General features: G+C 34.9%; 1 protein-coding gene across 1 annotated transcript; it reads left to right on the forward strand.

The window, feature by feature from the left end:
* Nucleotides 1-589: 589 nt before the first annotated feature.
* LOC123551045 (ashwin-like) lies at nt 590-15,636 on the forward strand. The gene is made up of 4 exons (XM_045339679.2): nt 590-711; nt 6,771-6,976; nt 8,542-8,896; nt 14,550-15,636. Exons 1-4 carry the CDS (start codon nt 628-630, stop codon nt 14,592-14,594), a joined length of 690 nt encoding a protein of 229 aa, XP_045195614.2. The 5' UTR covers nt 590-627; the 3' UTR covers nt 14,595-15,636.
* The last annotated feature ends 372 nt before the right edge of the window (nt 15,637-16,008 follow it).

Consider the following 16,008-nt stretch of genomic DNA (forward strand, 5'->3'; position numbering starts at 1 on the left):
AGGAAGAGCAGGGGTCCAAGCAGGACCCCTGCGAAACTCCAGAAGAGACAGGTATGGGCTCTGAGTTTGTACTATTTATGATTACAGATTGAAACCGGTTGTCGAGAAAGCTCTTAATCCATTTCAGGGTTTCACCACGTATACCATAGTTATGCATTTTAATGGCTCACTTTCTCATGGCTCACTTTATAAAATGCTTTGCTAAAAGCTAGTTCATCCTGTTGTTTGTTATACACTGATTTGACAGCATTTACAAGCATAATTAGTTGTGTCACACAGGATCTTTTTTCTAGGAAACCATGCTGGAAATGGTACAGAATGCCAAGATGTTTAAAGTGTTTTAAGATAAGATAAGATAAATTTTATTTCGAGTCGGCAATACAATGTACAAGAAACAATATAACATAAGCACTCCAGGTGCTTTTGAACCGACTATAATTGTAATTGATTAATTAATTAATATGGCGACATAGGAAAGGTTTATTTTGTTGGCTGTTATCAAAATAGAGTCATTCAAAAGATCTACAGAGCTTAAGTTATTTTACCTTTGTAAGCCTTCCTTTACTTCATTTCATATTTTGCCGCATTACGCCATACTAGCGCCGCGGGGAAACAACAACAACAAAAATGTCGAAAGTAGAAATAAAACAGTTCGATTGGCTTTATCCTGATCTCATCCCAAGGAATGAACTAATTTCCATATTGAAACAGGTTGAAATATAATCATTTATCCGTTTATATCCAACTTAATATCCTAACAGTATTACTTTTAAAGCTAGTTTCACATGTATACCGGAAGGAATTCGGATAGTAAAAATATCGGATACCAAAACGTGGGTCATTATTCTTAAGATCTATAATAGATTTTACGTACAAATAATGGTTGTTCAGAAGTTTTTTTTTGTTAAAATATAGAATTAATTTTGTCACTTGCAATATACATAGCTATCAAGGCCTTAAGATGTGTCAGAGCTGGTTATCTACCAATTCAATTTCTTCCTATTTCATAGGCAGTGGCTGGAGAACCGGAATCGGTTCCCTACATACCAAACTTATTCGTCTGGTACCGGTTCTCTAACCAAAAAACAGTGCATAGGCTAGGGAACCGGAATTTTATTTCTATGCCAAAATCCACCTTGTTTCTTGGTAAGTGTCATGCATATTAGACCTAAAAAAAAAATTCTCTGTTTCCCGTAACAACTAAATGCTCAAAAAAATTAGGGTAGGTAGGTCAGAAAAACTTTTTTTTTTGGATTTTTTTTTTATTCGCTAAGGGAGGCTTTTCGGAAAATTTTTTTTGTGTCAAAAAATGAATACAAATAGGGGGATTATGCCTCTAGAGCATAAGTAAGTTGATTTATAACATCACTGTCCATGTTTAAAGCATAAAAAGTGCAGTTTTTCAACTTTTTGTCAAAAAGTTGAAAAAAATGTTCTCCAAGGCCATAAAAACATTTAGGGTCGGGCCAAAAATTTAGGGTAGGTCGGGATACCAGAAACAAACGATTTTTTTTTTATGCCTTATTAAAATGCCCTTGCATTTATCTGCGTAACTGTCGCCAAAAGTGTACTCGCCGCATACCGTATCCGCCATTTTGGAATGATATAAACTTTGCCGTTTTTAAATGTTATTTGCTTTAAGCATGTACTATGTTTGTTTAAATATAAAATAATATTTGTTTGTATTTGCGTCATTACATGTTTATAGATATACAAACTAATTTAATTGCCATTAAAACTTCATGCGGGTTCTTTGATCACTTTAAATTTTGGTTTGTAACACCTCGGCATTTCACGTTCAAATATAGGTGATCAATACTAATTAACAGAAATTACTTACTTTGTTTTAATTGTTTCTGTTATTTTATTGTACCTTTTAAGTTTAAATTTCAAGTTTATTTCGGCTTGCACCAATGCCGACGATTTCCGCATTCATTCGGGCTAGTTTATTTTGTTATTCAAATATGGCGGACAGTATGCGGCGAGTATACACTTTTGGAGACACAGTAAACACAGATAAATGAAAGGGCAATGGCTTGCTGAAATATTGGTAAAATTGATTAAGATAATAATATGCATGATATATACTTACCAAAAGAAACAAAGTGAATTTCGGCAGCTTTATGCGTAGAAATAAAATTCCGGTTCCCTAGCCTATGCACGGTACTTTGGCTAGAGAACCGGTTCCGGACGAATAAGTTCGCTGTTTAGGGAACCGATTCCGGTTCTCTAGCCACTGCCTATTTCATATTAACAATAAAATATTCAGACCTCATTTTCAGCACTTCAGAGCGTTTCAATGATATGAAAACTATATATGATCGATTTACAGTCAACTCGTCCCCTAGTCAACTCGTCCCCCAGTCAACTCGTCCCCGATTTGGTCATTTCGTCCCCCTCGGCGATTTCAAATTGGTCATTTCGTCCCCCCTTTTTCGTCCCCCCTTTTTAAAACGTATTTTTGAGAAAAAAATCAAAGTATGATAAATTAAGTCGTTTTTTTTTTCAAATAAGTATATTTTATGCTAGAAATATACATAAGTTTTTAAGAACTTTTTGCTTTAAAAATTATCGATTTAACAAGGAGAATTTTCTGGATTTTTTTTTCTGTTTTTTTTTTTTCTTTGTTTTTGTAAGTCTGCTATGTTGGACAACATGATTGTTGTTTAAATGTCCGTATTTGATGCTGCTTATTTTCAAACTCTTGAATAAGATTAAGCAGATATTAGTTGTTTATTTATTCTTTATTGTATTTCTAATTAAAACTTTCTTTTATTATGATCAGGGGTAAGGATTTATTGCTCTCTCTTTTCTTACTATGATTTTTAAAAAGTTAATTAGATTTTCTAATATATTATATTTTTAATACTAAGGGCATTGTATTCATTTATTTTATTTCAGTTAATTGTCTTTTATTTTCAGTATATTTCTTTTATTTTTTTTATCAAACCTAATTATTTAAAGTTAACTATTTCCAATATAACTCCTTCAGAACTCTCGATGATTTTAAATACAAGTTTTCAAAGTCAAAAATATCATAAAAAAAAACAAAAATGCCTAAAATATTAAGGGGGACAAAATTACCAAAAGGGGGACCAGTTGACCAAAATGGGGACGAGTTGACCAAATTTTATCATGAGGGGGATGAAATGACCAATTTTGGGGGACGAAATGACCAAATCGGGGACGAGTTGACTAGGGGACAAGTTGACTAGGGGACGAGTTGACTTGATACCATATGATCATTTAGTATGACATGTCTTCTTATCAAAAATAGAAAAATATTGACATGTTATGTTACATATAAGAAAGTAATCTGTTCTGAGAAACATCACCCTCTAAAAATGCCCCCATGAACACAGCCGTTAAGCAATTACGCATATATGTAGACATTTTTCCCAAGAATAAAACTTATTCCAGGAAATTCACAATGAAAATGGTCTAGATCTTTTCTCAATACAATAAGCAATAAAACTAAGCCAAAAATATGACTGTCATTTCCGGTTTGGTGTAATACGTCCAGCAGCAGATAAGCTTTTGGTGCAATTTATTATGTATTTTTTACCCATCATTTTTTGTCTGAATTGGGTATTGGAAATCTGAATTGGGTAAAAAAAGTATCAATCATTACCCAGCCTTTTCAGAAGTAATTGGGTATTTGCTAAAACTAATTGGGAATTCCACCAATCTCGCATTAACCAGGTTTGACTAACTACATAGAAGAACTTTAATGGCACCCTTCAATGTTTAATACGAAAATGTATTTAAAATTGTAATGAAATGTGATTCATTATATGTAAAACAGTACTACTATCTTTTAAGTGAAGAAAAGTGAAAATCAGTATCCTGCAATTATAACAATGTACTGTTCTGGTAAATGATAAATTTTGTAATGTTCCAGCAGATTTTAAGGCAGTAAAATTAAACAGACAATAGTTTTTTACTCAGCCATACTGCAGCCAGAACTTTGTACTGCTGCTACAGAGAAACGTTCATAATAATGTTCAATGAATTTTTAAGACAGCTTTTGTTTTTTCACTGAATAGTCTGCCCTTCCTTCTTTTTTTCTTTTTCATCCAGTATGTAATAGCTGGCTTTGCATCAAATGTAGATATTGGAAGTCCCAACATACAGATTTAAATGATGCTATATCGTCACAAACAGATAACTGTCTTTGTTTAGCAGAAAAATATCCATCAATTTTGTTTTTTGTGTGCAGCAACAATGTTTTTTCTGCGACCTCTTTTACTAGAAGTAGAAGTTGCCATTTTATTGGCAAATTATTTACACAGTTTCAAAGTGTCCAAATAAAACCTATTAGCCTACTGAATGGTCCTGTTATTTTTCCGATAAATAGCAACCCTTTGCTGCGGTAACGTATAACCAGTCTGTTGTCTAGTGTTAGTCTGTTACCCGTTCTGTAATACGGAATATGCGATACGCAAGCGATTTTTTATGAATTGGGTATTTGGAATTTTAATTCCGTTTCAGTACGTACACTGTATAAATTCAATTGGCTTTTCTGCAACTTTAATTGCGTAAATATGCAAATTTAATATGCAGCTTATCTGGAGCTTTGGTGGGTAGGAGTGAGATTGGGTTCCAAGAGGCAGTTGCCCCTTGGTCATAGGGTCTGGGGGACGAAAGTCCATAGAAACTGTAGAAGCATGGAGATTGATTTTGGCTATTTTTCCATAAAAAATAGCACTACATTTGGACAAAGTAAATTTCAGGATGCAAAAGTTAAGAGACCAAACAAAGACAACCATTCCTTTAATAGATCGAAGTCCCTGTACACACATGGATAAAGAACTTTCTAACCACTAGGCACATGCAGGTAGTTGTCGACGGTGAATGCTCCCAGAAAGCTACAGTAGACTGGTGTGCCCCAGGGTACAGTGATGGGGCCCTCTCTTATTCTTGTGTCGCATAAATGACTTACCACTGTTTACTATTCAGGAAAATCCACTCCCAAAAGGACTACCGGTATGAAATATTACAAAATGACCTAGTTGAACTTGAACATTTTAATGCCAAAAAGTGTTATCTATTAAGTGTTAATAATAAATCACCGCATTTTTACACTTAATGCAACGTAATCTTGAAACAGGTCTCTGAAAATCCTTATTTCGGCATCACCCTCAGCGAGGACCTTACATGGTCAACACATATTACTTAAGTTGGTAAGAAAGCCAATTCTACCATGGCAGTTTTACATAGAAATTTTAGAAATTGTACTGAAGACTGTAAGAAAATAGCATACATCTCATTGGTTAGGTCATTAATGGAATACGTAGTCATTAAATGGGACCCATTCTTACAAAAAGACATCACCAAACTTGAAAGGATGCAACGTCAAGCAGCACGTTTTATAACAAATGACTACAAAACCAACAATGAAGGGTGCATGACAAGGTTAGGATGCTACAAGAATCCGGCTTCTAGGGGGCCTTAGCCACCCCCACCCCCACAAGGGGCAGCCGCCCCTTCAAACCCCAATCACACCGTGGCCTTTGTAGAGCCTTGACAGCTATGCAATGGGTACTAAGCTGCTAGCTTACAAAAAAAGAATTCACTAAAAATTGCCATGTTGAAAAAAAGGGGCAAAATTTTGTAAAAAGCAAAATGGAGCCTGTGCACTGCAAGTCAGTTCATTACAGTGAATAAGTGTATGAAGTTTAGTCCATTCCCACAAGTGGTTACTGAGATACAACCTTACATATAAAAATATAACCAAATTGGGATACAGACAACGATATACGGGCAAGTTCAAAATTCTACCTTTTCTTGGATTAGTAAAGCTAAAAGAACGTGTTATAACGGACTTACTACATGTATGTACTTTCCATCATTGTACTGATACAGGTTGAACTAAATCCATTGCTAATGTATGAGTATCTCTTATTTACTAACTTTGAAAGTGTAGATGCACAGTATTAGAACATCCACCATTTATTATGTTCCTAATTTTGGTGATGTCAAGGAAGGGAAGTAATATGGTTGGAAAATCAACTTAAACAAGCTGAATTAATCTGAATAATCGTGTTACTATATAGTCGAGACAAAATGGGTTTTTAATATCTTCAAAAACTTGAAAGAAACTTGTGAATACACAAAATTGTGACAATTCATGACGAGGCTTTTTTACCTGTTCTTTTTCCTTATCTGATAAGATTAAGTTTAAAATAAACAGAAACATAACATACATGTACATGCATGATGTCATCATGAAAACCAAATGATTAGAATATGTTTTACCTTATAGCAGACAGCTACTTCCTGTTGAGATCTATCAAACAAGAATATTTACTAGGGCCAACCAGCGTGATCATACTGAACATTGTTTTAGTGTGAAAAATGGGAATTGAAAAAATTCATTTAATATGCATGTTTTTCAGGAATAGTATTATAAAAAAAGAGTTACTTTTGACATAGAAACTACCAGTATCTTTATAGGGTCTTACAAGTTTGCAATTGATTGAACCTTACTTTGATCAAGATTCTTTTAAATATTGACATTGTGCACTCTTCATGCAGTGATTTCATAGCAATAAAGCAAACTCATTGGAATCAGAACATTTGCATAATGAGAACCTTGGGGGATCTCAAAATGGATATGGAAATAAGATGTGATTGCTGCTTAAAGCAGACTATGACATTGCATAATAACTTGTAAACATTATCATCAATCAAAATTTTATATGATGTTATATTGCCTTGTTAAAGAATATAGATAGAGTACTTCTTTATTTATTATTTTCTATTTTCAGAGATACATAAAGACTGAGTCCTTGGAGCTACTTGACAAGGATGAACTTGTGGAGCTGTACAATAAATATATTATACCATTGCCACAGAGAAAATACAGGGTTAACCGAAGAGGTCAGGAAATGTCAAAAAAGCAAGTTATTGCATCGAAGAAACGTAGACTTGCTTCTTCTGATGAAGCATCAGATGATCAACCAAAAAGTAAAAGGTATGATAGATTTGTAGGTACTTTAAAGCTGCTTTCCACACTCTAATTAAATTTCGTTATAGAACAAAATAATTCTGCTTGTATTTCTTTACCCAGAAGCCTAACTGTGCGCTAGAGCAGCCTTTTTGTTACTGTTTGTCAGCTAAGTGTGCGCTCTTTTGATTATCATAGTCTACTTTCAATTTCACATTCTAAAAATAGGTTTCGGTACTCCGAGGAAAATAAGCGATTACAAAGTAACAAAATGGAATTTAGATAAAATAATTGCTATTTGCATAGTCTGAAACCATAAAGAAAATATAGACAAATGATAAGATTGCTTGCGATTCTATGGAAAGTAGCTTTAATGTTTTGATACAGAGTTATTAAGCATCTCGAGTACTTGTATAGAATCTGAATGTAAATTCAGATGGGAAGGAAAGATACATGTAGAATGCTCAAGAATAGCAGCTTTTTTGTTCAGTGTTTGAGTCATTCATTATTTGCCCCATCTGTCTGTCTTTCCCATTCTCGCATACCAGAGGTCTACCGTGGTTCCCCGGATGAACCTCTGGCACATTTCGCCGATATTTATGGTTTGGTTACATTACAGGTAAAACGTTTCAGCCAATCAGCGTCGTTTCGCGACAAATCGTAGCGAACCAATCAAAATCGTCCGTGAAAAGCGTGACCACGTCCTTACCATATTATCGAGGGAATACGATGTCCATTTACGGCGAATATTATTATTTCTTGATGTAAATGTCTTAACGTCGAATTACAGGAATAAATCTTTATTTATCGCAATCATGGAATACAGCCTTTATCCATCGTAAGCAAGTATCTTAATTATAGTTGTTTACATATTTTTTGAAGTTTCAATTCGGAGTTCCAAATAATGGCGAACAATGATTGGCTGAAACCACTCACGATAGTAATTACGAGTGCGCATGCTCACCAAGTAAAAGATGGAAATAAATCAGAGGTTCGTCTCGGGATTTTGACGAACCTCTGATTGATGAGAATGGTCTTTCCGAGCTTACATTTGCATACTTAGGTGGCTATAGGAACAATAGGTAACTGTACTTTTTCTTGAATGTGATTCATTCAGTAAGCTTTTATGTGTCTATTTTTCTTTTACATGGCTAAAAGAACAATAGAGATTCCAAAAGAGGAAAAAGATCTATATAAGTCTTAGGCTTTCGATCCTATCCTAAGCATTTACAATTCATAGCTTAATCTTTGTGTAATTTATGGTCATTCATAGGCATCATGTTTGTGTGTTTCAAATAGTCTTACTTGTACCCTCTGTAAGCCATTACTTACTTTTCCCTTTAGCAATATAGAAGTATTTTTTGCAGATAATTTACTATAACCTACACTGAATAATGAAAAGTGATTTTTTATTTGACAGACAAGATACACTGTATACAAAAATTGAGTGAAGACATCTCAAACTAACGTCTATATTATTATTGTAGCAAGCAACCTTTGATTTGGTTTAAGGACTAACGGTTTATTTTGGAGAATAGTATTGTTTACACCTGAAACATAAGTAATAGCAGATGTATATTTCTTGATTTCAGACGATCAGCAGGGAACCTACTTACATCATTTGACTTACCGTCATCAGGGACGGGGGACAGACTAAAACCTCCGCCATCTTGTATCAATTTTGAAAAAAAGAAAATCAAGTTAAATAATAGTTCCAAAACTTCAACAGAAACACTCGCTGTGTCATCATCGTTAAACAAACTAAAAATTAATAAAGCAGATGATGTAAAAGAAGGCAGTATATCAGTTAAAAAGATTAAATTAACAGACAGTAGCAATAACAAGTTAAATGATAGTGTCACAAGCAAGGAAGATCAGACTTTAAGTGTCACAAGCAAAGAAGATAAGATGTTACAGAAGACACACAGCTCAAATGATGATGCACAAGTAAGTATTTATATTTCAGTCTTTTAAAGGTGCACTCATTCAGCTTTATGTCAATTTTTTTTTCAAAATTTAACCTTTACCCTGCTTAATTTCTAAAATGGACTGGTTCAATGAATAACTGTCCATCATTCAATTTGAGCAAAACCATTTATTATTTAGAGGGGTGTTCACTGAAAATTAACTGACTGAATAGTGAACAGTGCAGACCATGATCAGCCTGCATGGATGTGCAGGCTGATCTTGGTCTGCACTGGCCGCAAAGGCAGAATCACTTGCCGCCAGCAGGTTAAAGGTTAAAAAATGCTTTAGTTAGTTGGGAGTTAGATACGACTGAAATTTTAAAGAGATTCTGTACATTTTAGGAAATACATTTTTAGCTCGACTATTCAAAGAGTAGGTAGAGCTATTGGACTCACTCATGCGTCGGTGTCTGCATCGGCGTCCGCGTCCCGATTTGGTTAAGTTTTTGTATGTAAGCTGGTGTCTCAGTAACCACTTGTGGGAATGGATTGAAACTTCACACACTTATTCACTGTGATAGGTTAACTTACAATGCACAGGTTCCATAACTCTATTTTGCTTTTTTACAAAATTATGCCCCCTTTTCTACTTAGAAATTTTTGGTTAAGGTTTTATATGTAAGCTGGTATCTCAGTACCCACTAATTGGAATGGATTGAAACTTCACACATTTGTTCACTGTCATGATCTGATATGCAGTGCACAGGTTCCATAACTCTACTTTGCATTTTTACAAAATTAGGCCCCTTTTTCGACTTAGCAGTTTTTATGCCCCCAAAGGGAGGCATATAGTTTTTGAACCGTCTGTCGGTCTGTCAGACTGTCAGTCTGTCTGTCCGCAATTTTCGTGTCCGGTCCATATCTTTGTCATCGATGGATGGATTTTCAAATAACTTGGCATGAATGTGTACCACAGTAAGACGACTTATCGTGCGCAAGACCCAGGTCCCTAGCTCAAAGGTCAAGGTCACTCTTAGACGTTAAAGGTCATTTTTCATGATACTGCATTCGTGTCCGGTCAATATCTTTGTCATCGATGGATGGATTTTCAAATAACTTGGCATGAATGTGTACCACAGTAAGACTTGTGGCGCGCAAGACCCAGGTCCGTAGCTTAAAGGTCAAGGTCACACTTAGACATTGAAGGTCATTTTTCATGATAGTGCATTCGTGTCCGGTCCATATCTTTGTCATCCATGGATGGATTTTCAAATAACTTGGCATGAATGTGTACCACAGTAAGACGACGTGTCACGCACAAGACCCAGGTCCGTAGCTCAAAGGTCAAGGTCACACTTAGACGTTAAAGGTCATATTTCATGATAGTGCATTGATGGGCGTGTCTGGTCCATATCTTTGTCATTCATGCATGGATTTTAAAATTATTGGGCATGAATGTGTACCACAGTAAGACGACGTGTCGCGCGCAAGACCCAGGTCCGTAGGTCAAAGGTCCTAAACTCTAACATCGGCCATAACTATTCATTCAAAGTGCCATCAGGGGCATGTGTCATCCTATGGAGACAGCTCTTGTTAGCTCATCTGATTTTTTGAAAAAAAATGATGAGTTATTGTCATCACTTGTGCGGTTGTCGGCGTCGGCGTCGGCGTTGCCTGGTTAAGTTTTATGTTTAGGTCAGCTTTTCTCCTAAACTATCAAAGCTATTGCTTTGAAACTTGGAATACTTGTTCACCATCATAAGCTGACCCTGTATAGCAAGAAACATAACTCCATCTTGCTTTTTGCAAGATTTATGGCCCCTTTTGTACTTAGAAAATATCAGATTTCTTGGTTAAGTTTTATGTTTAGGTCAACTTTTCTCCTAAACTATCAAAGCTATTGCTTTGAAACTTGGAATACTTGTTCACCATCATAAGCAGACCCTGTACATCAAGAAACGTAACTCCATCTTGCTTTTTGCAAGATTTATTGCCCCTTTTGGACTTAGAAAATCAGTTTTCTTGGTTAAGTTTTATGTTTAGGTCAGCTTTTATCCTAAACTATCAAAGCTATTGCTTTAAAACTTGCAACACTTGTTCACCATCATAAGTTGACCCTGTATAGCTAGAAACATAACTCTGTCCTGCTTTTTGCAAGATTTATGGCCCCTTTTGTACTTAGAAAATATCAGATTTCTTGGTTAAGTTTTATGTTTAGGTCAAGTTTTTCTCTTAAACTATCAAAGCTATTGCTTTGAAACTTGCAACACTTGTTCACCATCATAAGCTGACCCTGTACAGCAAGCAACATAACTCCATCCTGCTTTTTGCAATAATTATTGCCCCTTTTGGACTTAGAAAATCATTTTCTTGGTTGAGTATTATGTTTAAGTCAACTTTTCTCATAAACTATCAAAGCTATTGCTTTAAAACTTGCAACAGTTTTTCACCATCATACGTGGACAATGTACATCAAGAAACATAACTCTATCCTGCTTTTTGCAAGAATGATGGCCCTTTTTAGACTTAGAAAATCATGGGTAGGACAATATTTCTATTACACAAAAAAAATCAGATGAGCGTCAGCACCCGCAAGGCGGTGCTGTTGTTGGTTAAGTTTTTGTATGTAAGCTTGTATCTCAATACCCACTAATGGGAATTGATTGAAACTTCACACACTTGTTCACTGTCTTGATCTGACATGTAATGCACAGGTTACATAACTCTACTTTGCATTTTTACAAAATTATGTCCTTTTTGACTTAGCAGTTTTTGGTTAAGATTTTGTATGTAAGCAGGTATCTCAGTACCCACTAATGGGAATGGATTGAAACTTCACACAGCTGTCCATTGTCATGAACTAATATGCATTTTACAGGTTCCATAACCCTGTTTTGCAGTTTTACAAAATTATTCCCTTTTTTCAACTTTCATTTTTATTCAACTGACAAGGCTGTTGAATAGTCGAGCGTTGCTATCCTCCGACAACTCTTGTTTAAGAAATACTAAGTTCCCAAACGTGGTTTATCGTAGAATAACCCGAGTTTTGAGTTCTTATGCGTAGGAATATATCACGAAGGCCGTAGGCCTTCGTGATATATTGTTTCGCATAAGAACGAAAAACTCGGGTTATTCTACAATAAATCACACTTGGGAACTTACTATTTCGATTCTAACACGACATACTAGTATCAACCGTGTTAGAAAATATGGTAACTACTTTTTACAACCGTACTACGCACCTGGCTCGGATGACGTCATTGCACGCGAGTAGTTTATTGCAGAATAACCCGAGATAGATTTTGCTCTACATGTATGTAGGTTATTTTGCTGGTCGTGTTAGAATAGTCAATAACATAATGTAAAAATGTCTTTTAAAACCGCAATTGCAGTATGTAAAGGTAGTTGTTAGAACATCAGGTACTAGTTTTTTATAAATACAGAAGTCAATTTAGACCAGAAGACATTAGGATTAGCGGTTACACATAAAGAAACATCACGCACCCCTCAGTTTTCTTAATAGTAACTCCTTACTTACAGGTAAATGACCCTTGTGGGAAAGGTCATTTTTAGCTCGACTTTTCGAAGAAAAAGCTATTGCACTTGCCCCGGCGTCGGCGTTGGTTAAAGTTTTTGATAAAGTCAAATATCTCTGTTACTATCAAAGCTATTGACTTGAAACTTAAAATAATTATTTACTATCAAAGTCTACACCAGTAGAAACAATCCCCATAACTCTGATTTGAATTTTGACAGAATTATGCCCCTTTTTAACTTAGAATTTTTGGTTAAAGTTTTTGATAAAGTCAAATATCTGTATTACTATCAAAGCTATTGGCTTGAAACTTAAAGTACTTATTTACCATCAAAGTCTTCACCAGAAGAAACAATCCCCATAACTCTGAATTGAAATTTGACAGAATTATGCCCCTTTTTAACTTAGAATTTTTAAAAAAAAATTTGATAAAGTCAAATATCTCTGTTACTATTAAAGCTTTTGACATGAAACTCAAAACAGTTTTATACAATCAAAGTCTGCACCAAGAGACACAATTCCCATAACTCTGGTTTGAATTTTGACAGAATTATGCCCCTTTTTAACTTAGAATTTTTGGTTAAAGTTTTTGATAAAGTCAAATATCTCTGTTACTATTAAAGCTTTTGACTTGAAACTTAAAGTACTTATTTACCATCAAAGTCTACACCAGGAGAAACAATATCCATAACTCTGATTTGAATTTTGACAGAATTATGCCCCTTTTTAACTTAAAATTTTTTGTTTAAAGTCAAATATCTCTGTTACTGTTAAAGCTTTTGACTTGAAACTCAAAATTATAAAGTTATTTACAAATATATATACAATCAAAGTCTACACCAGGAGACACAATTCCTATAACTCTGGTTTGAATTTTGACAGAATTATGCCCCTTTTTAACTTAGACTGTTTGGTTAAAGTTTTTGATAAAGTCAAATATCTCTGTTACTATCAAAGCTTTTGACTTGAAACTTAAACGTAATAAAGTATTTACTTTCCATCAAAGTCTACACCAGGAGAAACAATATCCATAACTCTGATTTGAATTTTGACAGAATTATGCCCCTTTTTAACTTATTTTTTTTTGTTAAAAGTCAAATATCTCCGTTACTGTTAAAGCTTTTGACTTGAAACTCAAAATAGTTATTTACAATCAAAGTCTACACCAGGAGACACAATTCCTATAACTCTGGTTTAAATTTTGACAGAGTTATGTCCCTTTTTAACTTAGAATTTTTTTACTGGCAAATCTCTAATTCAGAGTCAAGCACTGAGAAAAGTCGAGCGCGCTGTCTTACGGACAGCTCTTGTTGATGAATAATTTGACATTATAATATCCTCAATTAATATGATTTAATTAACTACATTTACATTTATTCACAGTGGTCATTCTAACTAACAGATATATATTTGATGACACTGGCATGTTTTAGGGATATATAAATCTTATTCTGGATCTTTGTTGTGGCTTTTAAGTGTTTGTCACATTATTGAAATTGAGAATTTATCTGTACTCTGTATCATACACATTATTAAAATATCTACACAAAGAGTACTTGTTTATCATTTCCGGTATTTTATCATTTCATATCTGTTTTAAACAGAATTTAAATTTGATGTATATCTGGAGGCATGTATCTTTGAAGTTCCATAATGCTTTTAATTTAATTATGCTTTAGAGAGATAAAATTATTATCCAAATGAGCCGTGCCATGAGAAAACCAACATAGTGCATTTGCGACCAGCCATGGATCCAGACCAGCCTGCGCATCCGCGCAGTCTGGTCAGGATCCATGCTGTTCACTTTTAAGCCTACTGCAACTAGAGAGACCGTTAGCGAACAGCATGGAGCCTGACCAGACTGTGTGGATGCGCAGGCTGGTCTGGATCCATGCTGGTCGCAAATGCACTATGTTGGTTTTCTCATGGCGCGGCTCAGATAATAATTATAAAATCAGAAGGGCATTTTGAAATGTAATAACTTGCGTCTCAGTCATATCCATCAGTCATACAATTACTAAACTTGGTTACAATGTTGTTTGTACATTATTTGTGTTGACTTTTCAATGTTTCTTGCTTTCCATAAATTCTATAAGCATGTCTGATTTGAATTGTAGCTTGACTCAGATTTTGATTTTTTTTGTCTTTTTTTGTGAAGGTAGAAGAGAAGCAGAGGAAGATAACTAAGATATCCTGGCCATAGACAACTGCAAATCTCTCAGACAGACATGCAAAACTGTATCTCCCGAGGTAACAGTAACAGACACAAGCTACTGTTTTATGTGTGAACCTGTGTAAACATAACTACTGCAAGAACTGATTTTGGGCTAGAACATAGAGTCAAAGACAGTGTAGTAGGGGAAAAAAATCTTTACACCAGAAATATTTTCAGACAAACGTGTGTGATATGTGAAATAATGAACTTCAATAAACAACAGCAAGTGACATTCAAAATAAAATAGATGTGGCACAGTTTGCATTATACTGGTTCAATATCTGGTTTATATCTTTGTTAGAGTTACCTCCCCTGACCAGTAATTGTCGCTGATACAGCAGTATGACAACTATGTACATGATAAAATACTTTTCATGCCACTTAACATGATAACTATGGTTACTGGAGAACAAACACCTGCCTTTGTATTCCATACACAGGTGGGATTTAGCTAGTAATTGTGATTAAAATGAAGAGACAGAATTTAACTATAAAAATTGTGAAATAGACATCATATTGGTGAAACAGTGATCTCATTGTGTCAGACTGTGACAAGTGTATGAATGACTCTTTTGACTGTTGTTTATAAATGCTGCATGAGTTTCCTATGTTGCAACCAAAATGTTGTGTGGAGATAATCTGGGCCAGATAGTCATTCCTGAATGTTGATTTGTTTGTTTTGGGTTTAATGCCGTTTTTTCAACAGTATTCTTGAATGTTGAGGAATATCAAAGTAAAAGTATAATCCCAGGACGCATTGAGTACTTCAAACACAGCCAGAGACACACCCTGGAAAGTGAGTCACCCAGTAATTGGCAATAATGGAAATGTTATAACACTGTTACTGGGATTTCAGTTAGAAAATCTGCTGATTATGACATGACATTATTGATAATAAATGAATCATTCATTCATGTGGTAATGCACAAGAAGGGCAGCAATGTTTATTTTGAATTTTGCGATTTTTATACTGTGACTTTATAAATGCACTGTATGAAATAATACATAAGAATTATACATCAGAATGGTTTCTCATGTTTTACCTTGTGAGTAATAAATTTTGCATAAAATTCCCTATAAATGTATAATTAGTCTCATAACTGCCTCGAGTAGCGTCTGCTTCGAGTGCGGGAGGTCGTGGGTTCGATCCCTGGCCGCGTCATACCAAAGACGTGAAAAATGGTACCAGTAGCTCCCTTGCTTGGTGCTCAGCAAGCATAAAAGGGAAACTGGTCTCTTCTCTCATACCCTCGTGGCGATGGATTCCATCAGGAATGAGGTGTCGAGAGTGATTAATATAAGTTGTAGAACTTGTTTCATAATCGACCTTAGATAATTTAGTGTAACCTAAAATTAGCATATATACCATACACATCTGAAGGAAACAGTTTGCAATGGTGAT

The sequence above is a fragment of the Mercenaria mercenaria genome, chromosome 4 (genome assembly GCF_021730395.1).
Source record: "Mercenaria mercenaria strain notata chromosome 4, MADL_Memer_1, whole genome shotgun sequence".
NCBI lineage: Eukaryota > Metazoa > Mollusca > Bivalvia > Venerida > Veneridae > Mercenaria > Mercenaria mercenaria.

Bases quoted from the DNA above. Each gene is read 5' to 3' on its own strand.
- LOC123551045 (XM_045339679.2), top strand. From the start codon at position 628: ATGTCGAAAGTAGAAATAAAACAGTTCGATTGGCTTTATCCTGATCTC. The intron at 6,977-8,541 runs GTATGATAGATT...TCTTGATTTCAG, and splicing joins GATCAACCAAAAAGTAAAAG to ACGATCAGCAGGGAACCTAC. The intron at 8,897-14,549 runs GTAAGTATTTAT...TTTTTTGTGAAG, and splicing joins GCTCAAATGATGATGCACAA to GTAGAAGAGAAGCAGAGGAA.